The 27384-nt window shown below is 43.1% G+C and overlaps 3 protein-coding genes across 13 annotated transcripts in view; 2 read left to right on the top strand and 1 right to left on the bottom strand.

The window, feature by feature from the left end:
- ALS2CL (ALS2 C-terminal like) overlaps positions 1–1466 on the top strand; it is a 48623-nt gene extending 47157 nt beyond the window's left edge. For all 4 annotated transcript variants that reach the window (XM_056334451.1, XM_056334452.1, XM_056334450.1 and 1 more), the window contains one exon: positions 134–1466. In XM_056334451.1, the coding sequence (XP_056190426.1) occupies positions 134–205 (72 nt within the window). In that variant the 3' untranslated portion in view covers positions 206–1466. The remainder of the gene's footprint in view (positions 1–133) is intronic.
- Positions 1319–10158, bottom strand: JMJD4 (jumonji domain containing 4). 3 transcript variants are annotated; one of them, XM_056334462.1, is made up of 8 exons: positions 9868–10027; positions 9268–9483; positions 8891–8977; positions 8123–8288; positions 6858–6983; positions 5876–6143; positions 5046–5192; positions 1319–4213 (listed from the first exon to the last, which is right to left on the bottom strand). In XM_056334462.1, exons 2-8 carry the CDS (start codon positions 9314–9316, stop codon positions 3902–3904), a joined length of 1155 nt encoding a protein of 384 aa, XP_056190437.1. In that variant the 5' UTR covers positions 9317–9483; positions 9868–10027; the 3' UTR covers positions 1319–3901. The 3 variants fall into 3 exon arrangements, with proteins under 3 accessions (XP_056190437.1, XP_056190436.1, XP_056190435.1); XM_056334461.1 differs by lacking the exon at positions 9868–10027 and adding an exon at positions 10062–10158 and having other exon boundaries at positions 8891–9483; XM_056334460.1 differs by having other exon boundaries at positions 8891–9483; positions 9868–10028.
- A 2-nt stretch (positions 10159–10160) lies between these two features.
- The window catches only part of SNAP47 (synaptosome associated protein 47), a 79760-nt gene continuing 62536 nt past the window's right edge, over positions 10161–27384 (top strand). For 2 of the 6 annotated variants that reach the window (XM_056334458.1, XM_056334454.1), the window contains exons 1-2: positions 18495–19044; positions 24597–25081. In XM_056334458.1, the coding sequence (XP_056190433.1) occupies positions 18548–19044; positions 24597–25081 (982 nt within the window). In that variant the 5' untranslated portion in view covers positions 18495–18547. Of the gene's footprint in view, positions 10271–10500; positions 13531–14415; positions 16275–18494; positions 19045–24596; positions 25082–27384 lie in introns of those variants that run through there. The other 4 variants (XM_056334459.1, XM_056334456.1, XM_056334453.1 and 1 more) reach the window with 4 other exon arrangements.

The following is a 27384-nucleotide window of genomic DNA, read 5'->3' as shown; positions in this document are numbered from 1 at the left end:
CAATATGCTTATCACTCATTTATAACGTGTAGATTTAATCCTGCCTTTGGGGAGAATGCACTTTGTGTGCAAGACACCAGGGTTTTCCCCAAAGTTCAAATATTACTCAATGGGTTTTCTGTTCCTTGCCCAGTCATGCTACGAACACATACAGAGGATGAGAGTCCGCCAAAGGGAGAATTGCCATGTGACTCACAGCTCCTGACCTCAGGAACCGAAGGGAGCCTCCTCGCTGCCGCACTTTCTTGACCAAACACTGTTGGATGAAGAAGCAATCATGTCACTGCTGTTGTGGCTGCCTTTGGAAAGGGAAGAACGGTTATTTATCGGATGAGGATTTCTTGCTGTGTTTTCTCTTAGACTAGCTATGATCATAAAGCCCAGATATACGGATGCTGTGGGCTAAAAGCCTTCAATACACAACCTCAGCTTGTGTTTGGGAATCTCTTTGCGGAAAGTGGCCAAGGGTTCTTTTATCCTGTAGTTTTATTTCCCTTTCCTGCAAGTAGCAACCTGCCTTGAAACCTCATTTAACTGTTCTCTTAGATGCTGTTTATTTTGCACTGGTGAACTGACACATGAGAAGAGGTTATTTTATAGAAAGCGGTCAAATGAAACCACAAGGACTATTTTGTCAGGACTGTTTCTGGTTGGCAGAAATGTGGCATGGACAGGAGAGGCCATCTGTCCCTGGAGTAAGGTGGCTCTTCCTGTATCCCCAAGAGGAAGGGTTTTCCATTCCTCTTCCTACCTATGCCAAACTCAGTACCTCGCCATTGCCTTGTAAAGCTGCTATTGACTAACTTCCTTGTTTTATGATACTTACAAGTATGTATTTATACTCTGTAGACTCCTGTCAAATCTCAGGAATATCACACTTGCACCTTGAACATGTTAGTGCTGCTTTGTAATTCTGCAGGTAATTCTGTTCGTGTGTGCCCAACAGAAAAAACGTATGTTGTCCTGGGATGACAAATCTCAAATCCTGGTGAGAGAAAGCATGAAACCACCTGGCTCTCTGCACTGACAGAGCTGCAAACACACTGGTTTTCCTAGGTGCACAGCTTTGTGCTGACAGACCACCCACTGATGCCAGTGGGGTACAAATCCCATTAGAATTGGGCTGCGTTTTATGCTGACTTTATAAAAGACAAATGGATATCTGGTATCCTGTTCCTATCAGACAAAAATAGTAATGTCTGAGCTGCGTATTTAGAGCAAAAGCTCTTTTGAACTAGATTTTAACCTGTTGGGTTTTTTTTTTACAGTTTGACTTTTTCAGGTCTGTGACTTCAGGAAAACAAACCAAAACTTTACAGACTGTTTCCTCCTGTTTTATCTCAAGTATTATGCTTTAATAAATAGTACACTGATCACAATAGTTAATATATTGGTATGAGAGTATCCTAATGTACGTTTTACAGTAACTTTATATTTAAATAAAGCTGTTTCATTTTTAAGAGAGATTCCAGACTTGCATAATTCTTATTCCAATCGTTGCTGTCTTCAGACATTTGAGAATTTACTTTCCTCTCTGTAACTTTAGAAAGCATGTGCTGCTCTTACTGCCTTGACCACTCATGGGAACAGAGACTTTGAACTAGAAATTAGTTTCCCAACGTAAGAGAGACTGAATCAATAAAACTATAATTTTTGTGCTTCTGTTCCCTGCTGAATCAGGAAGTAGAACATGGCTTAAACTTTAAGATAATTTCCTGCAATTAAATTACTATTTTTTTACCCCACTGTTTCACACTGCTCATGCTAAGCCTTAGCAGGCCTTATGAAGGAGGGCTGATACACATCTTCAGAACTGAAGATACTGTGGTGCAGAGACAGCTCAGGTGAAGAGAAGACTAGTCGAGACCCACCTTCCTTTACCTGAACACCTCTTTAACCACCCTACCATGCCAGCCTATCTTCTCCCTTCCTTAACTATAACCCACAGGGAAGAGGAACTAACTGCAGGAATGATGCCTCTTCCCTGAGAACAGCTGCCTGGACTTTTGCATCACAGCAAACTCATGCCATCCACCCAAATGAGCACATAGTTTGCTGGACAGTAGGGTGCCAAAACTGATCCTGGGTACATTGAGATCCTGGGTTCTTGGGGTAAAAGCCAGACTTGTACATTTGCTGGTTTCACACAGCAAAGCCACGCAGTTCCAGCTTCACAGGACACGAAATGAAAAGTACTGTTGTTCATCTAAGCAAACCCTTTATAAAATTGCAGTGTTTAAAGTGGTTGGTGTCAATACCAGTTGCACAGCATGCAGTGAGACTGCAGAATACAAGAGCAAAAACATGCTTTCCTACCAATAACAGTGATTGTCAGCTTTAAACCATTGTTCCACACCTCTATGAAATCGCACCTTATTCATACAAGGAAGAAAGCTCCAGCTGCCTGTCTTTGAGAATGTAAACAGCCACAAGTAACAGCTGTGAACTTTTAATTTCAGAGTTGCTTAAAACTGGCAGTTTTCCAGTCTAAAGAAACACCCTGCCAGAGGTTGAATCACTGAGATGCAGTCACAGCTATTAAAAAAAAAAAAAGTCTGTTTTCTCCATACTGCATTCTTCCATGCTCTGGGTATTGATTTTAATTTCAGGTACCACTTCCTTCTCAAAATGCAAAACTTCTACTAGAAAACAAGACATGCAAAATGCATGCATGTACAAACTTCACAAGATTAGCTAGAAAACAATGTGACTTTTCAGCCTACTGAAGATTTCTACTATTGCACTTTCTAAACATATGGTTATTAGTTGCTCTCACTGGTCATCTGGTTGAAAACTGAGTAAGTTCTTGAGCAATAGTTCAAGTGAGCCCCTAAAGGGGCAACTAAGGTAACAGTGTGCAGCCATTTGTGCTTCTAGGTTTTCTTGCCAACCAGTAAAAGCAAGAGGGGTACTTCACTGGAAATACTCTTTTAGCCCAAGGGTAGCATTCAGGTTGCAAATTGTGCTATGTAACCATGCAGTAGTGCCATCTGGTGTGTTAACAGCATGGCTTATTTAGGCGATAACACGAGGCTGCTTGCTAGCTTCCCTGATTAATCAAATCTCTGCTTGATAAAATACTGCGCCTTGAAATAGTGTGTAGAAACGTGAGAGTACATTCAAGTTCCTCCTTTTGAGCTGGGGTGGACCACACACTTAGTGGCAGATTTGCTATCTGCACTCATTTGAAATCGGGACTTCAGCTTCCTAACTATTATGTTAAATTTAGTCCTGCAGGCCCTGAAGCAGTACAAAGGCTGACCCTGCACCTGAGACTTTCAGCTTTAGAGAGATACCACTTTACAAGACACTAGTACAATCAGCTCTTCCACATCCAGGCTACAGCTGTTGAGCCAGCTCAGGCTTCAATGGAAGCCAACTAGGGTCACCTGAAAAAAAAAAAAAAAGAAACAGAAAAGCTGAGCTGCACCTGGAAGCAGGACAGGTCTTAAAGTAATTTAGCTGTGACCAGACAAAAGAAGAGCTTAACTACTGGTGTCTGCAGTGCAGGTTTGCTTTCTGTATACAGTGCTCTCAGCACAGGGAATATGGTGCAGACCACTGCAGTCTGTGTTTTACCCTGAGAGACCTAAGCTTGATCCACAGAGAATTTCTGTTCCCCTTCCCTGAATGCATACTCGCCAGCAGGGCTCATAACATAATACTAATATGACCTGGGTTTTTCCTTTATCTGAGATTTTTTTCCTGTCCAGTTTCTCTAAGCTGACAGCATTTGAGTACCTAAAGTACTCAGTCTTGTTATGAATGTACTCTCTCCTCACCCTACATTAAGGCTCTTTGTGCTTAAACTGCAAGAGCTATTAAACAGGGAGGAGTCGGTCTTCTACAAACACCCACTTTGCAAAAGGTTCACTTTACAAAGAACTGAATAAATAGGAAGTTAGAGTAACGCTGTATCTATTGCTGCTTTCAAGTGGTGGAGCAATGCCTCCGGAGGTGGAGAGAGTGACGTCAGGTCTAGTTTCTTGAAATCTTCATTAGCACTCAATGATGTTAACACCTTCACAGTCCTCTTTAAATCAAACACTGCATGGAGCATGCCCAAGGTGGAAATGGCAGCTTTTGGAGCGTTCTTTGCCGAAGCTTCATCATCGAGGCCCTTTTCCAAGACAGAAATCCTGTTCTCTGCAATAACTTTGAGGAAGTTGTAGAACTCCTTGTAGTCTATACCCGTGCAAGACTTCATGATTAACTAGGGGGGAAAAAAAACCAGCACTGAAACGGAATCAACTCTCTCTTATTTACAGTAGGAATTACAAAGACATATTTTATCAAGCTCGTAACTATCGAATTTAAGTAATCATGTTTAATCATACTTTTTGTAATGCTCCAATGGCACTAAAACTTTTTACCTTACTTGAAATGCCACTAGCCCCAAAAGCAACAGTCTGTTTCTTCTAAGTACTAAATGGCTGGGTTATTTGAAACTGTTTTTGAAGCACATCAACCTAACAGCAACCCAGCAGCCTCCAGAAATAAACTTCACATTTGTTTGATGCTTAACATTTTGGAAGCACACAAGATGCAACACTGCTCCACATAGTTGCACATTGTGAAAGCATCACTTTGCAGACACAGAAATCTGCTGCCTTCACCTGAATTTTGCTTGTTTCAGATTCACCGTTTCTTCATCAATAGTCTGTGTGGGTTCTGTCTTGTCAGTTCTTCTGTTTACATGAAAAAGCATGTGTATTTTATAAAGGAGAATGTAAATACTACAGAAAGGATTGATCTTGATGCTGGTAAGAGCTGAAGAAGAGCAGCTGAAGCATTAGCTTTTCAAACAACATCCTAACCTCAATATAGCTAATATACAGTGGTACAGACCTTTCCCTATCTTACTAAAGAAATATTTGACTTCCTGGAAAATTAAGTTGTTTCATAAGGAAGTAGGAACCAGTGACATATGATTTCCAAGTATGAGGTTAAGGACTTTGTCTCAGAGCTCTAATAAGGTGGGTGCAATGCATCCCTGAAATATATGATTTTCTAACAGACAGGCCATCAGCATCATGTTGTTATACCTGGCATTGTAGGTGCCAGTCATCCATAGGGTCTTTCCATTCATTGATTTCCCGCTGGACAGCTGCTAATTCATCCTGCAGGAAGCACCACATTATAGCCACATTGCAGCCATTCACCCAGTTGTGGTTGATGGAAATTGTATCCTCCTGAAGGAATAATTTAAATGGTTATTAGGCTCTACATAGGCTCTAACATCTTTGATGTTGCAAAATGTATGGGAAAGGCTTCTTCGGCATCAATACCACCACTGTGCTGAAAGGCTGTTTCTTTCCGATGTCCCTGAACAACCAAATCTTGTTTCATTATCCTATAAACTGGTAAATGCCTCTAGTTCCTCTGAGCATACTTTTTAAGGGCACAAAGGTGGGAGGAAGGTGGTGGGGGAAACAAACAAGGTCGTTAATTTTGGTTCGTAGTCATGAAGATCAATTTGTTAGCATTTTCCATTATTAAATTACAATTTACAGTTAGAAACCAAGATTAACAGCCTCACCATAAATCTGTCTCACCTAGTATCCTATTTCTCAGTGACTAGTAGCATCTAATGACACAAAGCATAAGAAAAGAGGCTGCAGGCAGCCTCTTCAGTTGTATACTGTCCTAGCTTCTAGTGGTCATCTAGGAGCTTATGAGTTCAGGCTTGCTTTTAGCCATCATCTTGAGCGGCCACTGATACACCTTTCCTCCATGAATGTCTCTAAACTTTCTGCAGCTCAGTTACACTTCTGGCATCCACAACATGCTGTAGCAATAAAGGTTTGATCAGATTCAAGCCTGCTGCCTGATTATCTCTTAAGTGTGAAGAAAAGCATGGTAGCAGTTATCTTACCAGATTATAAACTTGGTGATGCCATCCACTGGGGATGAAGACTATCTCCCCTGCTTCCTGCACAATTTCAACAGGGGGTTGACTTTGGTTGTAGCGAGGGTAAACACTCCTGTCCTGAAGACTAGGAGCAGTCACGTCAAAGGGCAAGTTGCCATGGTGGTCCTTCAGATACTCCTCCTGTCCGGCGGGGTACAACAGCCATTTCTTTCTCCCACATATATTGGCTGACCAGCTATAGGAACGGAAGACATCAGCATGGAATGGAGTCCTGTGGGGCAAATCAGACAAATAAAGACAACACCTAAAAGCTGTAAGATGAATTAAAGTGTCTGAGAATCAGACATACACGCAGAAATCAACCTTTACTATGCAATCCTGATCCCAAACTGTCATCCTCTTCACTTAATTTTGATTGTTTCACAGATTAAAAGGCCACTATATCTACATAGTACTGCAGTGTTTCATATCTTCTGTGCTTCTCCATCAGCTAGTTTTGAATCTGTCCCAGAAATACCTCAATGTCAGGCGATTCTGTGATGTGAACTGATGAGAAACCCACAAATGCAACTCCATCACCAATGCTGGACTTGAATTTTCACCCGCAAAATACTTAACGAATTCATCAGCGCCCCTCCAAGGCTTCTGTTGACTCTGCAACTCACAAGCTGCTGCTGATCCCCCTGGGAGTTGCTGCTCTAAAACCTTATATAAACTAGCTGACAATTTTTACAGAGGTTGTGTGCACAATTCAGGGCTTTTTGAAGGGCAAAAGCACTTTAGCTCACTGCATAAGGACAGCTCACATCCAGAACCAAATGAGCTGCTCAAGAAACAAGACTGGCTGAGTTCAGGTACATCGCTATACAGTACAGCCGCACTGTCTCGGCAGCATGATGTCATCTGGAAGGACAATGTGCTAATCCCTGTAATATTAATCTTAAAAAAAGAACATGTGAGAATGACAGAAACCACACTGTCTTACCATGACCCTTTAGGTCCCATGTAGACAAACCGGTAATCATCCACAGCTACAGCATCCCAGTATTCATTCAGCCAGTCAGATGAGAAATACACAGGGGTTGTATAAACATCTTGCTCGGGAAAAGCTCTTAAAAAGATAATGTGTTGGAAATGGGTCTCAGAAAAACGCAACATTGCTCCTTCTACCTCAGTTTCCAAAACCCAGATGCAAAGATCAAACAGGTATCTAGCAGGCCATTAATACTTAGCTGCCATCTCCTTTATATCATTGACAACCCTGAACTATACAAAAAATGCATGCAACAGTGCTTTTCTGTCTCCCAGGAAAGCTGTGAAGGTTAACTGCTGTTTAGGAGACTTTTTCTAATTATGGTAAAGAGAGTTCCTAATAAACACATTCTCTTCAGATGAGATGCCTGCAAGACTGGTTGTCCAACTGGATGACAGCTTGCTGGTGTGAGGGTTAGGAGGGAAGCCAAGCTGTGAGATTTTGACAAGTGCGTAGCCTCCCGCTGGATATGTTGCAGCCTCACATGGGAAAGGGGCATGTGCAGAGTTTCTGTAGGAAGCCATAGCACTGGTGTCTGGGAAAGCAGACAAACAGGGCAACAGAGACTGACAAATTTTCTCTACTGTTAAGTCACTGGCACACTCAAAAATGAAAACAAGAGCTGATCACAAGAAAGTTAGATTAAGAGCAGGATAAGTTTAAGGAAGAAGATTTGAGTGAAAAAACATAACAAGTCCTACACAGACGGGGGAACAGACAATCCATCCACCTCACAAGCAGCAGGCTGGAGGCGGAAAGCCAGAACAAGGTGAAGAGAACTTTAACAACCAGGAAGGTTAACAGAAAAAAAAAGGGTAATAAATGACTAACTCACACATGCTTACTGAATTACATGTAATTAGAAATGTCCCTCTTCTTTTTAAGAAGTAAGGTTTGCACTGTAGCAGTCAAACAAACGCCAAATGTTCTGGCCACAGGGCTTCCACAGGGACAACATAACAGTCATTTAAAATGTAGATGAAAAGCAAAGCACCCAAGAATGTCAGCCTCTTCGGGAAACAATGACCTGTTTGAGGATCTCCTCGTGTGAAGTACCCCAAGAATAATGCAGTATAAGACTGATATTTTGGTGGGCAGGTGCTAACAAACAGCACTGGTGGCATTTAAAGGCTCACGCATTAGAAGCTGAGCATTATGGCTCCGCAGCAGCTCTTTGCTGTGCGTGGCATGCAGGGGTTTCCACAGTGCTCTCTTACCTGCTCAGGTGCCAGTCCTTCAGATAAAGGCAGCCTCGGGATGAACGATAGCCATTTTTAATGTACTCTTTCCAGTACTTGATATACTCCTTAAAGGGAAGCTGCTCCTTCGGGTTAGAATTGTATTCCTTGACATCACAGTTGGCAACAGGTACTACAGCCTCTCCTGAAATACAAACTCTTTGAGCCCATGCAGGGACAGAATAACTGATGCAGAGACTGAACTCCCTTAACCTTATCCGCTGCAATAGCCTCTAATATCTGGGCCCTATAATGCTAAGTACAGTAAAAACACATAAAGAAAGATCCCTAATCCAGCTCTCACTCGAACACCATCACTAGGCAAACATGGTTCAGACCAGAAGTTAGTTATTTAATGTAACTTGATTTTTTTCTCTTAAACTACATTAGGAGTAGGGTATTGATTCCTATTAAATGTACTAATATTTTACAGCCTGAAGAGACACTTCACTGTAACTACAGAACACTTTCTTCTTGTCTGGGGAAAGCATCAGGCTGCTCATTTGGTTAACATTAAGCAGGTAAATAAATTTAGAATTACAGAATGCTTTTTATTTTACTTCATTGTGGGAATAAATTTGAGATTGGCATCTGCAAATCATATACTGTAAGTATAGAAAATGAACATATTCCCTTAGAAAAAAGTCTGGAGAATTGCTTAGTTTTGTCTAGTGATTCTATTCTTAACATTTAAAAAAAGCTTTAGCACACACCTTTTATAGAAGGTATTAAAATGCTGTGACTTACCAAACTTCTGCAGGAGATGATCAAAGTTAGGCTTTCCATCCCAAGTAACCCAATTTCTCCTGCTGCCCCAGTCTTCAGTGAATTTAGCTGAGAAAATACAGGGATGGTTGGGAATCAAGTAATCTCGGAAAAAGTCCGAGTAAGTGAATGTTTCTACTTTTTCAATAAAGTCAACGTGTCCTCCGGGGAGGCAGAATGCACCCTGAGATGAACTGTTGTAGTCACGAAAAAAGGCAGTGGAACAGGCGAATGTTGCCCTGTCCATGCAGGCTGGATACCCTTCCTGGCTTGGCCAAGACAGCCTTGAGCAGATGCTATGCTACAGCAAAAAAAACTACTTTGAAATTGACTTGAGTCTCTAAACCATGAAAACTCACAGGAAAATATAAATGACCAGAGGTAAAACAAGAAGTCATGTAGAGGCATCCCACCACGTTGGCCTAGTTAGGATCTTCCATAGTTTATAGCTTAATGCCGGTGGGATATCTGACAACGGTCACCCCACGGATGGTGAAGATGCTGCTTTTCCCTCGTCACCTTCTCGTCAGGGTGACCACACTCTCTGGGGATGACTAGTAAAGGCTGGTTCCTTCCTAAAACAGCAGAAACATTAATTTCAGTGGTATATCCTTGCTAAATGACTTAGTTGCAGGGGTGGAGGGAAGGAAATGCCCCCAGTACTTGGGGCCCTGGGAGACCACCACAGCCCTGCACCTGTACTGGGGCTCACCCCTTTGTCAGAAGATACAAGCTCTGGCTCCCTCCGCCTTCCCCAGACCTTTCTCTATGGGTCAGACAGCCATTACAGGTTAAAACCCCCCAAACAACCCAAAGAAAAAAGATAAACAATAGTGAATAGAAGGGACGTATCTGGGAAGGCGGGGTGGGTGGTTGAGGGACAGAGCACAGGGCAGAAGGCCCTTAGACTAACGGGGCCGCACACCCTGCAGGGGCGGGCTTCAGGAGAGGAGACGCACCGCGAGCAAAGGGGAGCCCATGGTGCTCAGGGAGGGGAAAGCGGCCGCCATTAGGCCGCTCCCCCCTCACGGTGCTCTAAGGGGGGACCCGGACGCCACAGGCCGTCGCACACGCCATCCCCGCGTCGAGCTCCCGTTCCACCCGCGCGGCCGCGGCCCGCAGAAGCTGAGAGCAGCGGCGGGAGGATACTCACCCCCGCGGGGCAGGCCCCCGGGGCGAGCGGCGGTCACGGAGGCAGCGGGGTGCCGCGCCGCTCCCGGAACCCCAGCGCTGGGCGGGCGGGGCCCGGGGGAGTGAGAAGGGGAGAGCACAAAGCGCGGCTCAGCCAGCAGCAGCGGGCGGCGGGCGCAGGCGCAGAGCGGCGGTGTGGGGGTGGCCGCTGGGCTGGCTGCGCTGCGGGAGGTGGGTGTGAGGCCGGGGCGCGAAGGGGGCGGGCTGGAGGAAAGGGGGGGATCGGGGGAGGGGGTGTGTGTGGCCGAGACTGGGGGAAAGGTTGGTGGTATCTGGGTCGGGAAGGGCGGTTGGGCCTGAGCTTGAGAGGAGGATGAAGAGAGAGAGGTTGGGGATCGGCCTCTGGAAGGGAGGGGGGTCTGGCTTGGGGCGGAGGGCGGTTTTGGGTTTGTAGCCAGGAGAAGGAGAGACCGCAGTGAGGAGGGAGGGGTCTGGCCTGGGGGAAGCTGTGGGGGTTTGCCCCAGAGCTGTGGCAGAGAGGGGGATGCCGGTTGTGGTGCAGCCGGGCCTAGCAGTGAAGGAGAGAAGAGTGTTTCGGTGACTGACCTGCGGCTGTCCCGAGCAGGCCTAGGGAAGCACCTCCCCTCGTACTGGGAAAAGGACAGAGACTGAGGAAGGATCTGGTGTAACTTGTGACTGTGTTGAGTTTGGGGTGAGGAGGAGGAAGTCTGCCTTTGTGCTCAGAAGAAGGAAGAGAAAATGATGGAACGTTTTAGGGAGGGAGAAACTTTAGCTTGGGGTGAGGAGACAGTGCATCTGGGGGATGGCATTGGGGAAGGAGAAGGGAGCGAGTTGTGGGAGGAAAGAAGGAGGGCAGAGGAGGGTTCACCCCTGAAGTGGGGCAGGGCAGCCTTGAAAGGCAGGGGGGCAAAGTTTGGAAAGTGCAGATGTGTCTGTGTTTTGCGTTACAGAGGTTGAGACAGGGTTAAGGCTGAAAGGAAGGCTGGTGAAGTTTAACCTGGGCGCTGTAGGAGCTAGTGTGGGTTAAAGGATGGGAATGGAGGCAACCCCATAGTGAAGTGTGTTTGGGAGAGGCTGGTGGGACTTTGGTAGCTTTGTATCAGAAATGAAGTGGAATCAGAATTTTTTTTTCCATAGAAGGATGGAAACATGTTGATGTGGAGAAGCCCCTCAGTCTAGAGCCATTCTTTAGTGGGCATCTGTTGGCCTTTTGAGGAGAGGGGAGCTGAATTTCTGTGTGCTGTAGTAGAGAGGTGCTGTGTGTCTTTGCCTGCTGCACCTGTTGGAGGGTCAACCCTGAAAACTTCATGTCATGTAGTGTCCTTTGGAGCATCGTAGAATTAGAAACCTGGTGGAACTGCATCTTAGAGCTTTACTTAAAAAAGAGGGGAGAGTCACCTGATAAGCCTTATAAACATTTTATTATGAGGGCTGGTTTTTTATTTATTATGTTGAGCTCACAGGAGTGTTAAACGCATAATTTGCCAGATGGTAGCTTTAGAAATGACCCTGTGGAAACCTCAGCTGTAAAGGAGGAGAAAAAGTAAACACACACCAACATGTTAGAAACATGTGCAGAAATGTTCTGGAGATGATTACCAAGGGCAGATGGGAAGAACCTGTGACTAAGTTTTGAAGGCTCTGAGTTAGACACATTGCAAAGGGACAGTGTTCTGCTTATGAGTTTACAGCACTGCCTCCCAGTGTTATGTAGCATCCCCTTGCACCTGGGGTAGTTAGTAATGCTTACATTGCATTGAATGATCTCAAAGCACTTAACAAGAGAAGGTGAGTCACCTTCTTTTTATAGAAGCAGGGACAGGGTTATGTGTTAGCTAAAGAATGCATACAATGTGGTGATGCTGCCGGAAATACAATCCACATCGCTTTGCGGCTAATCCTCGTTCTGGTCTGTGCTGCTGTGTGTAGCTCTGTATAGTACTGCACTCGGTTTGGGGGGCAGATGTGTCAAAAAGACAAACTGTTTGATAAGGAAAAGAGGTGATTTACGCGGTGTGGATAAAGTTTTGATGTTGCGGAGCCTGTGTTGGGAGAGACTGCGTGTGTCTTCTGGTCTGTAGACAAACGTGTGTTTCTTTACAAAAATGAAGAAATTTATTGTGAAATTATTCAAGTGTCCTCTTCCACCACATACAGAGAAGGGGTTGAAGTACTGTAATCCTCTCAAGTTTATAAACCTATCCCTGACTTGATTGAAAAGTAATTGAAAGTGATTAGGTTTCGAGGGTTTTTTGGTTTTTGTTTTTTTTTCCTGCCAACCTAGTCCTTTTCATGGTATCTTAAAGGACTGACTTGCATCTGTTTATTGTCTTTTGTTTGTTTGTTTGTTTTGGGTTGGTTTGTTTGGTTTTTTTCTGGGTGGAAGTACTGGAATGATATGTTTTATTGCAGGTAAGTTTTTTTCAGTGTGTTTTACAGAACGATGAATATTCCATGTCTTGTTATACAGGGAACTTCTAGCCATGTTTTAGGAGGAATAGAATGGGAGTGGCATAATGCTGAACTTCCAATTGGTGGGGTCAAAACAGTCATGGCAGGAGGAGAGAGATCCTGAATTTTGAGTAATAGTTCCTTGTAGGAAATAAGCTGTGTAAGCAGCAGAAGGCCTTTACCTCAGCTTTTCTGAAATGTGATTGTCAAAACTTTAGGAAATATTGGGGGTGGTGGAAATCCTTCCATTTTGAAAGACCGTAGTGGAGCTGTTTGATCCTTAGTGTCAAGTTCACTGTCTACATCACAGATGAAGTTGGTATATTTAATGTTGCTTTTTGTTTCACATGAGGAGGTGTTCTCCATGTAGGTGCTGTATAAGCTAACGAGAGAGAACCAGAGTCAAGATTCTGTTGTATAAAAGGCAAAGTGCTGCCCGTAGATGAGACAAAGAAGTTCCTTTAATATTAACTCAAAGACAGTAGAGTTGCAAAAGTAATAGGATGATGGTTTTTAGCTGCTCCGAAACCATAATCACAGGTTAATATGCATTAGAGAAGTACATGACACAATGTATGTCATAGGTGAAATACACATTTAATGCTTTTTTCCAGCTAACTTCACATGATTGTGAGCGTTTCTTCTTTTGTTTAAGACTGGTAAAATCACTCGTGTTTAAATCCAACGCTTTGAAGTCTTGTGTTAAATAATGTATGCTGTTGAATGTTCATAAATAGTAGCTATGTCCTGTGCCACTGATGACTGTTTTCATTGTTGAATAAAACCAGTCTTGGTTATCCTTATGTACATCTGTTTTTCTGGTTTACATTTCTTCTCTGTGAGAGAGAAGAAAAAAAAAAAAGTCGTGGAGGTCTGATGCTGATGAAAACATCTTTACATTGGAGAAAAACGTGCTGGTACAATGAATGGATTTAATTGCCAAATAGGTTTTTGCTTGGAAGTTCTGGCCTCGGGCACAGAAAGGAGCTGACTATCAGGCAAAGCCTTGAAGTGCTCAGGTGAGTCAAAGGTCATAAGACCCAAGGCGTGTACACTTATATATACACAGGTCAAGTGACAGCTTCGTTTCTTCTCCCAGACTGAGAGGACTTGCTTTACTCTTAGATCCAGGCTTAAAGATACATTCTCTATTGTTTTTCCTTTTGGTAACAGGCATAGTAGGATTTTAGCTTTAGCTTCAGCTTTTTTTACCTGCTCTTTTGGACTTTGAAGAGAAACAAAAACTCAGGAAAAAAATTCTGCCTACGGATGGACAGCTCTGTAAAGGCAGCAGCCCCCGAAAGGCTGCCTAAGAGCTCTACATCTACAGATAGAGGTAAGGAGCTTGAGTTAGGGTTTAGGAGGACTTTTTTTTTATGGCACAATTGTGAGACTGCATCAGCTGTTAATATTTTCACAGCCTTAATGGTAGAGAGCATGCATGAGAGAAAAATGCTATCTTGATAGGGGGAGCAGGTGGTGGTTATATAGAGTTTGTGGAACTTAGCATGTCAAAATGTGCCCTAGGCTGAGATTATACACAAATTTAAGGCTTATTTTCTTGCTTACAATTTCCTCTTGCCTCCCTAGTATGGTTGTGCCTGGTTGAAGGTAGCTGTTGCTGTTAGTGAGGTCTAGGAGTTGTTTTTCAGATGACGTTATGTTCTGCAGTGCCTGTCCCAGTAGTGGGTGTTGAGAAACCTGCACTTGGTTCCAGGTTTCCCTTGTGATCTTCTGCTAGGTGTATAATCTTTCAGTGTTTAGGTTTCATCAATATTGAGATACACTACTTTCTAAAAAATCTCATAAATATCAGCATGCTGCTCACAACAAGCTGTTGTTGTTATTTTATAAGTAATGTAAGTACCAAAGAGTTTCAAAGGTTGGGGAAGGGGATGTCAGATACTTTGTATGGGCTGGGGTCTGAATGTGACATAATGTTTTGATAAATTGGGAGACTGCTGATTCATTTTTTTTTTTTTTTTTCCCCCTGGCTCTGATGGGAGCTTTTTCAGTAAATGTCATTTGTGTCCACAGTATGTTCACCCTATGAGAAGCTTGAGGGTGTAATATGGGATGTTTAGTTTTGTTTATCATCTGCTTGCTATGCTATTGTATTTACTTCATATCTAGGCAGTGTCAAACAGTTAAACTTAGTTTTGATTTGTAATTTGTAAATCTTGATTGATAAAGCTATAACTTGATTTAGTTTCAACTGTCCTTTATTTCAGCACTGATGTAATTTATGTTGTTGTTTAAATGGAAGTAGTTGTCAGTTACAGTAACAAAAAGTTACCATTAAGGGCACATGGGTGTTTATCCACATTAGAAACATTATCCACTTAAAGTAGCTGGTAAAAGCCCCTGTTCTGCTGATTGTTTTTTTGCAGTCACATTTCACTGACGGTTAAAAACTGCTTTTCTTTTCCCTGTGACAGAAAGAAAATAAACTTTTAATAGAAATTACAATAATTGGCTACACACAAAGCCCAGTCAGGCTGGGAAGAAAAACCAAACAATTATTTCCATCAGATCTGTCTGATCTAACCTTGCTGTGTTAGAGGAACTACCTTCTTTTTCTAGATGGAGGAATTGAGGCCAGAGCTTTTAGCTTTTCTCCAAATTATGAAATTATGTAGCAAACAATTGAGAAAGAAACACTGTTTGTAGAACTCGTCATTGTTTTGTTGACTGTAGCTAATAATTTAAATCAGATTTCTGTGGGCTTTTCTCCCCTCTTTTTGGCTCATAGTACAGTGTGAAGTTGTCTCTCTAGGATTGCAGTTTTATTAGGCCAAAACAGATTAAGAATTTTCACTTTAAACTCCAGCAGCTTTGTAAGCTTACGGCTTATTTTTCCATTTGCATCACTAAAATTCATAATGCCATGGAAATAAGGTATGAAGACCAAAGTAAAGATTTTTGTGGAATACGACATACCATGAGTAGTCTTTATCTTGATAATGCTGAAGTTTTGAATATTTAATAAAAGATGTAATTGGAACTGGACTCAGAGCACTTTAATTAACGGATATTAATGATGCAGCAGCCTGAACATGCTAGAAGGTCTTCAATATGTGCTATAGGAATTTACATCAGTGGTACCTGAAGAAGGACTACTACCTTTTTTTTTTATTTCATTAGGATTCCTAGACATTTCCTTAAGGGGAACAGAATCATACTGAAGTCAAAAAGTGTAATTAGTCTCAGTGTCAGCCTAATTGGGGATTCTGTAGTGGAGATCTAACTCTGCATTTGTTGCACCATACAAGTAGCAGAAGACCTTGAGATAATGTTATGGTACTAATCTATAAATTACGCTATGATACATGAAAGGCTTTGAGAAGATAATGAATATGTGAGTAATTAAATCACCATTACATAATGGATGTTCACAAAGTAGTTGCAGAACGTAATTAGTCTTCAGTGTTTGTGCTGAGAACTAGTGTTGCGAAGGAGATGTTACAGGAAACAGTCTGACCCTTGGGTTCAAGAAGCCTCTTCAGAAGCGTGGAGAGGTGCCACTTGAGATACATTTCATTTAATTTACAGTTCCAAATTTGTCCTTGTTTTGGTGTAAGCAAGTCAGGCCTGAGGCATATGACAGCGCTCTGTTTTCTTGTCAGGATTCCAGATACCAGTGAGCAAGTTTTATAGGATTAGTATTATGTCATCAAATAGCATCACGGGCTCCCAGGAAAACATGGCCTGTCAGAGAGGTGCAATGAAATCATCATAGCCCTGGACACTGTGTCCCTTCGTGGTGAGTGAACAGAGTCAGTTCTGCCGGCTCTCTTAAGCTCTGCTGGTTCTGCTGCTGCTTGTTCCACTGTCATGTGTGGAGCTGCTGTGCATACTGGGCCAGCAACATATCTTCCAATACCAATGTGGCATGTTTTTCATCTTAACTTCCACTTGGGTCAGTCAGGGTTTTCCCAGCAACACTGCTAAGTTGTTTCCAGTTCTTCCCAAACTTCTATTTCCAAACCTCTGTGATAGTAACTGAGTAATAATAAATCTTTCAAAGAACAAATGCTACAGGTTTGGAGCATTTATTTTGCCTGTGATGTTCTACCAGAAGTTCTGGTATGTGCTTGAGTTTTGTGATTTTTGGCTTCATGATTCTTGAGTACATGGATTTGACGAATGGATCACTCGGTGGATAAGGAACTGGCTGAGTGGTCACACTCAGAGTTGCAGTCAATGACTCTATGTCCAAGTAGAGACCAGTGAGGAGTGACGTTCCTCAGGGGTCCATACTGGGACCAATGATGTTTAACATCTTTGTCAGTGTCGTGGTCAGTGGGATCAAGCACACCCTCAGCAGGTTTGCTGATGACACCAATTTGTGTGGCACAGTCGGTGCTCTGGAGGGAAGGGATGCCATGCAGACAGGCTGGAGAGGTGGGCCTGTGTGAACCTCATGAAGTTCAGCAAGGCCAAGTGCAAGGTCCTGCATGTGGGTTGGGGCAACCCCCAGTATCAACACTGGCTGGGCAGAGAATGGGTTGGGAGCAGCCCTGAGGAGAGGGACTGGGGGTGCTGGTGGGCGAGAAGCTGGACGCGACCCGGCCACGTGCGCTCGCAGCCCAGAAAGCCCCCCGTGCCCTGGGCTGCATCCCCAGCAGCGTGGCCAGCGGGGCGAGGGAGGGGGCTCTGCCCCTCTGCCCCGCTCTGCTGAGACCCCCCTGCAGCGCCGCCTCCAGCTCCGGGGCCCCCAGCATAAGGAGGGCACGGACCTGTTGGAGCGGGGCCAGAGGAGGCCACGGAGATGGCCAGAGGGCTGGAGCCCCTCTGCTGCGCAGCCGGGCTGGGAGCGCTGGGGCTGTTCAGCCCGGAGAAGGGAAGGCTCCTGGAGACCCTGGAGCACCTTCCAGCACCCAAAGGGGCCGGCGAGGAAGCTGGGGAGGGGCTTTTCCCAAGGGCCTGCAGCGCCAGGACAAGGGGGAACGGCTTTGCGCTGAGAGAGGGCAGATGGAGATCAGAGCTGAGGGAGAAATCCTTCCCTGTGAGGGCGGCGAGGCGCCGGCACGGGCTGCCCAGAGCAGCTGTGGGTGCCCCAGCCCTGGCAGTGCCCAAGGCCAGGCTGGACGGGGCTGGGAGGCACCGGGGCTGGGGGAAGGGGGCCCTGCGCGTGGCAGGGGTGGGACTAGGGGGTCTTTAAGGGCCCTTCCAACCCAAACTAGTCTATGATTCCATGTGTTGGATAGACACTCAGTGTGTGTTCTTAACATACCTGGATGTCGAGGTATCAGATTGGAAGGTGAAAGACCAGTTATTTATTGTGATTGTTGTAGATATCTATTGATGAGCTTGCGTTTTGGTATATTCTGGATTTTCTTCAATATCTGTTGGTCTGTGGGGAGCTGTTTCTGATGATGTGGTGGGGAATGGAAAATATTTTACATGATTGCTTTCCAGTAAAAAAAGGGTCTGTGGAAGACTCAGAAAAGTTTTTTGATACTCTATTTTTTTGCTAGGTTCCCCTCCACCCAAAAATATGAACATATAGACTAATCTAATTATAAAGTATCTCCCCTGTCCAAAAAAAGCATAGCAGTTATTAAATCCAGGGCATTAATGCAGTAGTCATTTGAAGTTTCTGCTGTTGTAGATCCTGTGCTGAAACACCGTGAGAACATTATAAAAAGGAGAGGCAGTGCTGTTATGGCGTGGGTGATAATATTGACAGTCTTGTTCAGAAAGGGTGAACTATTCTGAAGGAAATATTTGGGTGATTGGAAATGGTTACCAAATTTTGTGATTGGAAATGGTTACCAAATTTTGTGATTGGAAATGGTTACCAAATTTTGTAAGCCATCTGCAGCTATTTCCAAATCTATCTTGGATATGGACCTAAAAGGTTACAGTGAAAGTATTGGAAACCAGCGGGGGATGGGATAATTATTTATGAGTGTGTTTTAAGATCAGCTTTTATATGCTGCTAAGGATTCTTGCTTTTTTTCTTGCTCTTCTATTCTAGTTTCTCCTGGCTTTGGGGGTGTTGGTCTTGAAGAGGATCTGAAAGACGAGCTGATGAACGAAGACATACGTATCCATAGTTGGCCTTGTTCTTACTACTTGGACACCAGCAAACAATGGGTCTCTGGCAGACTCACACTGACTCCTGTTGCAATCAAATTTACAGCTGACAAGACTGGGGAGCTTTTGGTCAACTTCCATCTTTCTAGTATCGATGAGATCAAGAAGGAATCTTCAAATTTAATCTTCAGCTCCCTTACCATCTTAGAAAAGAACACCAAGCACTGGTTCGGTTCTCTGCAACCCAACAGGAATGTGGTCTTCAACATCCTTGAGCACTTCTGGAGGGAGCAGTTGCTGTCAAGCCAAGGTGCAGGAGCAGAAGCAGCAGCTTTGCAGTCAAGAAAGGGAAAAGAACTGATCGGGTTATTGACTGGCTCACAGAAACAACTGGAGGACACAGCAAAAGTGCTGCATTACCAGGGCGAGCAGTTTGATAACATCATGAGAGGGCTCAACAAGATCGAAGGGGATATGGATGTAGCAGACAGGTACAGTACTGTAGCATCCTCTGAGCTAAGCAGTGGTTGTGGGATTGTATTATTCATGCCTGAAATTTATGGGGCGGATCCACACAGGTCTTCAGGAAACTAAACTTTGACTTAGTGAAAGTTTAAGCCTGTTATGGTCTTTTGTGGATCTAGTTCTTGTTATAATACTTTTCTGTACTTCTGTCATCCCTTCTGTGTAACATTTTTTTCACCCTGGTGAAGTTCTTTGTGTATATAGCTATCCTCTTTCCTTCAAATACTTATCAAGCCCTTAGGAGTTTTAACCACAATTGGCAGAAGTGGTAGAGGTCTCCAAAATACTAACAACCTATAAGGTTTGAGAGAACAGGCAACAAATTAGGCAAAAGAGATGCAAGTTAATGTTCCCACTGAAGGAAAAGGTATGACATTCACATTTTTATTTTATGTCCTAGAATATGCCTAAGTGTGAAATACTGGAAGATGACTTTGATTAGTGTTGCGAGCCCTAGCCCAGCCTGTTTTGCTGTATCACAGCAAACACAACCACAGTTCTGCTATTCTAGTTCTTTTCAAATGAAATGTTGAATATGGCAGGTAGGCTGCTGACTTGGAGATGGTTTCCCAGAGTTATCAGGAGACAGCTGCCAGTTAATCATTAGTTCAAGTAGATTGTACTCTCTGTGCATGAAAGTTAGCTCTTGAGGCAGCTTTTTGCACACAGTGTGTGTAGTTGAGGGTTTTATATTTGTCCATTCCTTCACAAGAACTTACTTCCCAGCCACACACAGCAGTGAGGGTTGAGTCTGTGGTCCAGATGTAGTCAAGGAAATGACTGTAGAAATAGTATTTCCGTATTTGTGCTATAAAACCACACTGCTTTTAACCTTACACAGCATACTCCCTGCCTTTAGGTGTAGGTGGAATAAATCCATTTTGAGGAAAAAAATGAGCAGTGTGGAGCAGCACTGAACTGCTGAGCTCTGTCTGCAGAGTGTGGTGGTGCAAGAACTGAAGAGACAGTACTAGGCTATTTGTAGTAATCTCAGTCAGGCACTTAAGCCAGTATATTCAAAAAAATTAGCCACCACGTGCTGGCTTTAGGCAACTGTAATAAGAAATTTGGAACACATTTGAGATATTGCTTAACTTAAGCTGTTTCAGAATTTGATGTGAATAGTAAATAGTTGGTGTCTTAACCAGAATGTTATGACTTTACTATTTAATGATTAACATTCAAAGAGAGTCTTTCTATGCTATTTTGGATAATGCAGGTTGGGTTCGATAGCAGTCCAAAATAGACAGTAAAGTTAAGACTAGTATCGTAGTGTTTGAGGATATATAGCTATGAGTGTCTTCGTAGAAGCTCTGACACCTGCATTAAGAAACAAACACGATAAAGTTCAAACTAGTTGTTTTTGGAAGAAGCATCTGTTTTTAGATGGATATTGTGTCTAAAAGAAAGTGTTGATTTCACAGTGATTCTGGTGATATTCTCCATACCCTTTAATGAAAAGCCAAGATAACTGAAAGCTTCAGCAATAGCTTTTAAAGTTCTGTAGCAATAAACAATGAGTAGGAAAATAAATACCTGCTCATTGTTTTTGGAAGAGAGTTTTGTTTTGGGTTAAGATGCACTGGGAGGTATTATTTGTCTTCATGAATCTGAAAAGCTAGATGCTTTGATTTTGAAAATGGAAAAATAAAGCAAGGCATTGACAAAATGTTAGCTGAGATTCTGTTTTATCTACAGTATGAAGAGTTTGGCCAGCTTGCTGGCTAGCTAAAATGCACCCCAGAAGCCATTAGCGTAACTTTTAATTGCACTGTGCTTTTTGAGGAGTTCTAACACTTGCTTTCCTAGCATAGTTTGTGTGTGTGCAGTTGTTTGTTTGTTTGTTTGTTTGTTTTTCCTGATAAAGGTGCTTTCTCCCCCTGCCCAAAGTCTTCTCTTGAACTAGTGACATCTTTCTTCATGTCCTTAACCAATGTACAGAATGGTGAAGGCTGTGATTGAAGCTCATTTGATTGTTACACATTAGGTAATTCAGACTATTAACATAGGTAAATATGCTAATGTCTATTAAGACTCTTTTACTTTCTTTAGAAACTTAATGAGAAGTAACTTTGTGGATAATACTGTGCAGACCCTTTTTGCATGTATAGATTTTGTGCAAAAGGAAACTTTGGTAACGAACTTTTGTGTATGCGAATTCAAGGTTATATGAGTGACACCAGTTTGGCGGTGGTGTCTTTCATAAAGAGAACCAGGCCCGTTTATCTACTTTCATACGTTCAAAACTTTGATTATCTTTCCTGTATGTGTGGGCTTTTTTGGATTATAAATTCTGTTCTTGTGTATGCCTGGACATACAGCTGCTTTCAGTGGACCCGCATGCAGATAAGCAGAGCTGAGTCTGATGTGCTAGCAGATGTTCAAAGACTAAAAATAAACAGAAAGCCAGATTTGCTGGTTCCTTTTTAATATATTACTACTAGAGGACAAGGTACTGTGGTTGAAAATTTTCGTTTGTGTATACAGACTGGTCATACAGTTTGTTGATACAGAGGGGTGACTCCTCCATAGAACACTGGAGAGGTTGGCTGGAGCCTTTGTTAGGGCTGTGCAGCACAAAAATCTTGACTGTAAATCAGACATCACACAGCCTCCGGATATCAGTCCCTGGGGGAAGAGGGGAGGAGACGGGTGAAGGGATAAAGTGGTAAAAAAATTAAGGCTCAAAGCTATCCAGAATAAGTCACCACAATGTAAACGGAGGTTTAGACTTGTCACATTGCAGCTGCTTTTCAGTAAGTGTATGCACATTCTTTTCTCACAGTGAATGTGATGAAGCGAACCCATATTGCAGTAGGAATGTAATGACTTTTCATAGGTTAAGACACAGAAGTAAGCTGTCGTTGCCCTGAAGTACCTTGTAACTCTTCCGTACACCAAGAGAACAGAAAATGTGCTTTGCCTTCCTTAGAAATGAGATCAGGTCATTTGTTCCTGTTTAGTTACAGCAGGTAGGTTAGAGCGTGGCTTTTAATTTAGAAGATGGTGTGTGCTAGCGGAGCGTAGGGCTTTTTCAGTTGTTCTCTGTGTTGAACTTAAGTTGAACCTCATAGTTTCAGAATTCAGCCCTAAATCTATGATACTGTGCCATGTCAAATTCTGTTATTGTAGGACTTTCTGTTACATCTCCTTTGGTCTGTCTGTTGGGTTTTGGTTTTGTTGTTGTTTTTTTTTTTTTTCTTTCCCCCCTTTTTTTTAAAGGCATGTCATAGCATTTTCAGAGGGCAGCAGGGAGCTCCAGAACCATTACTCATGTTGCATGCTATCTACAGAAATATCTGATGTTCCTGCTTTTGTTGAAAATGGATTCTTGGAACAATTCATTCTAACTCTGCTACCCATGAATTCAGTGGTTGACTCCCAATATGCTTTTTCTACTTTTCCTAGCAGATGAATTTCTTTAAGTAGGTCTGTTTTGAAGCTGGTGCAGAACTTTAATGGCTAGTAAACAAAGTGTCTTCAGTTAGAACTTCCTCCTTCAGATTAGACTTTGTCTGCAGCCAAATTAAACAGGATCTTAAAATTGCAAAGTCTTCTGTAGGCACACTTTGATTCTCTCATGGAAAATAAATCATTACAAAAAGTATCTTGAGAGCAGCACTGCTGTGATGCATATTTTATCAGGCGGTACCTTTCTAAAGTAAACTTAAAAGCAAATTAAATCAAGCTGGCTCTCCAAAATAGCAATGAAGCAGTAATTCTTTGTATTTTGGTTTGGTAAGGCATGCATCTTTGGGATTTAAGTCACTAAATACAAAAAAATTTTGTAACTTCAGAAGCATCTGCTACAACTAGCATGCCAGTGGCACATGCCTAATCTCTGGATAGTCTGTAAGGTATTTGAGGCGGTGGAGGGGGGGAACCAATTCTGATCTGGGTTGAACTTCTTACAGCTTTTGTTATGTTGGTTGAGACTTAACCTCTTCCCTTCCAATAGTTAATTGAGGATCCATTGGTGCCTCCAAAGATGACTTTTCTGTTCTTCTCAGTGACTGATGGGTGGGCTGAGAAATTTCCATTTAAAATATCCTGATCAGGCTGGTCATGTGCAGGCTGAGATGCTGTGAGGTTTGTGAGATGCTTGCAGTCAGCACGCTGCTGTTTTCCAGTGAGGACTGGGCAGGGTTGTTTGAGCAGTGGATGTTTGATCAGAGGGTTGATTTGCTCTTCCTGGGCCTCCCTGCAACGGGGAGCGAGCTGCTTTGGCTCAGGTGAGGTGGGCACCAGAGGCTGCTGGTGGGTGAGAGAGGAGGTGGCTGGTTGCACAGTGGAAGGGAGAGTGGGATGTGAAATTACTGTTGGCTGTGCAGGGAGATATAGTTTGTCCCAAAAGCTCTTGCCAGCCACTGAGGCTGAGTCATCCTGAAATACAGGATAGCAGGATGGGTTTGGGTGATGGGCAGGGGATGAGAAGAGAGTGGGAGAAGCAGAGCGTAATAGGTTTGACTGCAGCTCTGCCTTTAACTCCTTTCTAGACTTGGAGATGGATGCTAACAGGCAGCATAGCATGTGGAAAATAAAACCGAAACTACTACTGTTCTTCTCATTCCTTTTTTTTTTTTGTGTGTGTGTGGAAATAGTGGTGAGGCTTAGATGCAAAGAGATCTGTGGTCATCATCCTTTCTTGGGAGAGGACCCCAGAAAAGGGGAAAGGGCTAAGCTGTTAGAAAATACAACAGAAGGATTGTGTCCTCCATGTCATTGATTCCTCCTAACAGTGTGTTACATCTTTCTTGCCTGCAGCTGATAGACCTAGGTACCTGTTAGGTGTATCTTACTTCTTGCTTAGAAATAAAGGGCTTGACTCCCTGTGTTATATCTGGCTATATAGCAGTCGTCTTTGGGAGCAGTTCCTTAATTCCTCCATAAATTAAGACCAGTTACCTTTAAGCTAAGGCACCAGTTTGCCAGCAAGGGGGCCTGTCTCCTTCGGGATCTGCACCAACACTGATGGAGAGGCAGATGCTGGATGACAGTTGGACAGTCGCTGCTGGGCTTTTCAGCCTCCATCTTGCGCTCATAGTGGTTTTACTGGCAATGGGGATTTGGGATTGGGGGCAAAGCGGAAGGTGGCATCCGACTATGAGGCTGAGGTATAAAGTAGCAGAAAAAGGCAGTGGTGGTGATGGCCAAGTGTAGAAGCATTGAGGTAAAAGGCAGTGTTAGCTGAAGAACATATGGGTGTAAATTGGCCTGAATAAATCCAGTTGGAAGTTGAATCTCTTGCATCAGAACAGTGATGTTCTGGGACCACTTTCCAACGTGTTAGCAAATGAAGAAAAGCTGTTTTTTAGAACGGGTGGATCCTGTTAAGCTCTGAATAGGTTTGAGGATGGATCCTGTTAAGCTGTGAATAGGTTTGAGGAGCTAAATATCAGAGGGCTGGAGTCAGTATTAGGAAATCTTTGTGTCTGTGGTAATTTGCTTTGAACTGGTGGGGGTAGCATGACCCTCCTACTGGCTTTCACTCTTCTAACACTGTCTTGTTCTCTCCTAGGTTGTTGACTGAGCTCGAATCTCCTTCTTTGTGGTCGTTTAGCAGCAAGCTCTGGAAAGCGCTTTTGGAAATCAAGCCAAAGGAAACTGCCACAGTTTCCGATTCGAAGAACCAGGAAGAAATCTTAATTAGAATTCCAGTTATTATCACCCACAGAACAGACTCAAATGTCAAGCCAGGAAAACTCACGCTCTTTGCTTCTGGCCTGGAAATCAGTGACTGCAATTCTCAGGTCATTCACAGATTTGAATCAAAGGATGTCGATGATATCAGAGTTCATACGCCATATGAAATCAGTGTCCGACAGAGATTTATTGGGAAGCCTGACACCTCTTACCGGCTCTTGTCAGCAAAAATGCCAGAAGCAATCCCCATCTTGGAGATGCAGTTTAGCAAGAAGATGCAGTTTTTAGAAGATGCCCTAGGGTTTGTTGGTGCCCAGAAGTCTCCTCAGGTAGATTTGGGGACCTCCGTTTGGCAAGCAGGTATGTGACAGGCAAAGCAATCTGTCTGTAAGCAATAACACTAGCACCAAAAGTTTCCAAGTGGTTTTCAAACTCAGAACAGTGTAGGATATTTACAAGCAGATTCTCTCCTCAGTGCCCCAATGGCGAGACCATGCTGATGATAGAATGCAAGAAAGAACTGGTAGGTGACTTCAGACCCTCTTGCTAAGAGGGAGAGATGACAGAAGTGTGTGGCCCTGTTTTAGTCTGGTTGGATTTACTTTCTCCCAACTACATTAGCAAAACTTGTGACTGTAGAAGCTGAAGCTGAGTGTCCCTCAGGAGCCTGACAGCTGAAACATGCCAAGCCCTCTTTAACATTGTGCTCTCAGCTGGTGTTGTCACTACCTCCACACCACTTTTTGAAAGGATTAGCTTAATCTGAGTTTCAGCTACTGGCCTGTGCTTTAACTACAGTGTAATTCTTTTTCTGGTGGTCACCAATTCAGTATTGCTCCCGTCTGTGGGGAAGGGTCATTAGAAAGCCATTCTTCTCTCCTGACTGCATGCTTCAGAGACCTCTGTAATTCCTGTTTTTCCTTTGTCAGTTCACAGCTGGAAGCGTATCTATATTAAACCTGTTGTTGAGTTAACTGTAGAAAGTTTCAAACAAATTTCAAGTCTGGCAAGTTTTTAAATGGTAAATGGGATAAACATAATGTTAATTTTCATATCTTAGAAAATAGAATTTTATCATTTGAGATGTTCACGTGTTTGGATTTAGGAGATTGTAGGTCTTGGATCAGGTGAATGCATAGTTTAATTGTTATAAGAAAACACAACAGAGACTGACACCCTTTTCACAACAACAAGAATGACATTCCTTATTATTGTTACTACTACTGAAATTCCAGAGGGTTAGTTTTCTTCTTTTTTTGTAATCCAGCTCTGGATTTGTTTTGAAAGCTGATGATTTTTTTGTCTTAGGAATTTATTTCTATAACATAACTGAATCCTCTTTTTCTTCCTAGTTGTTAGTGACAAAAGAACAAATCTGTGGATGGATTTGTGGCCAGTATATGAAAAACAAATAGAAAGATGATACAATAAAACAATAGATAAACCTATTTCTGTGTACCAGGCTAAAACTGGACTTCAGCAGGGAGGATAATGTCCTCTTGTTGAGGAGTCATCAAGGGCCATAGCTTGGAAAAGCTTGTTAATTTTTAAGGAAGTAAGTCTTGGGCATCTGGCACCAAAATGTCAGCACAACAACTTAGAGGAAAAACAACCTGCTGGTTTCTTAAGCACTGAGTTATTCCAGCAAATTGGTGTTCAGTTCCTGATGGTCTTAAGGCTGGTTACATAAAATAATTGGTTATACAGCCCTACTGTGCTTAATTTCCTACTGCTTTGCTCTGTTTGCATCTGAGTCAGTGAGTCAAGGATATTGCTCTCCTACCCCCACCTGCATTTTGACTGTTTAATTTGGAAATGTCAGTAAAGAAAACTGGAGGTTATGGAAATCCTGACTTCTCCAGCTCCACCAAACCCCTTGTTTGTTCCTTCCCCGGGGTCTGTCACCGCCTGCCTTCAGTCACGAGATGGCAGTCACGGACTGCGCTGCGACCTCTGCGGTTTTTCCATGGCTGCTCACATGGTGGAAATACTGATTTTTAGTTTTTTCTTTCCCTCCCACCCCCTCCTAAAAGCTGGAGGGGGGGGAAGTCTGTGTTATGCATGCCTGCCTCTGTGTACACATAAAATATGTGTCTCTTTTCAGATAGCGAATGTTGATTCAGAGACTTAAAAGAGAAATATCCTTGCAGCAGAGGTACCTCTGTCTCTCCAAAGTGGCTGGTAACGTTCTTTGCCCTCAGTGGTGCAGCTCAGAGATGTGAATATTTCCACAACTGTCATAGTCTCATCTGGATCCTTTCTGTTTATCCTACTTCTGCCTTAAAGTAGTGCATCTTGCACATTTGTATAAGTAAATACAAAAAACTTTGTCTTTCCTAAGAGTTTTGGCTTGATTCCACCTAGGAGAGGAATTTGTGAAGAGTTTTATGCACATCAGATTATCTGAAAGTATTTTTAGCTGCTTTGCGTGTCTTTTCTGACTATGCTTTTTTGGATCAAGCTGCACGGGTGTTTAAATGCTCAGGACAGAGCAGCAAGGTTTGTTTTGTAACAGAGGTGGTTCTGTGCTGGATCAAGCTAGTACTTCCCTAGCCAATAACATCCTCAGTAATGGTTGATAACAGCTACCCAGGATTAAAAAGTGCAAAAAATCCTATAGTGCATCTGCAATATAACAATCTACGGTAGTGCTGTCTCAGTCC

Source organism: Falco biarmicus, chromosome 4 (assembly GCF_023638135.1).
Source record: "Falco biarmicus isolate bFalBia1 chromosome 4, bFalBia1.pri, whole genome shotgun sequence".
NCBI classification, from domain to species: domain Eukaryota; kingdom Metazoa; phylum Chordata; class Aves; order Falconiformes; family Falconidae; genus Falco; species Falco biarmicus.
This window is presented reverse-complemented; position numbering and strand designations above follow the sequence as displayed.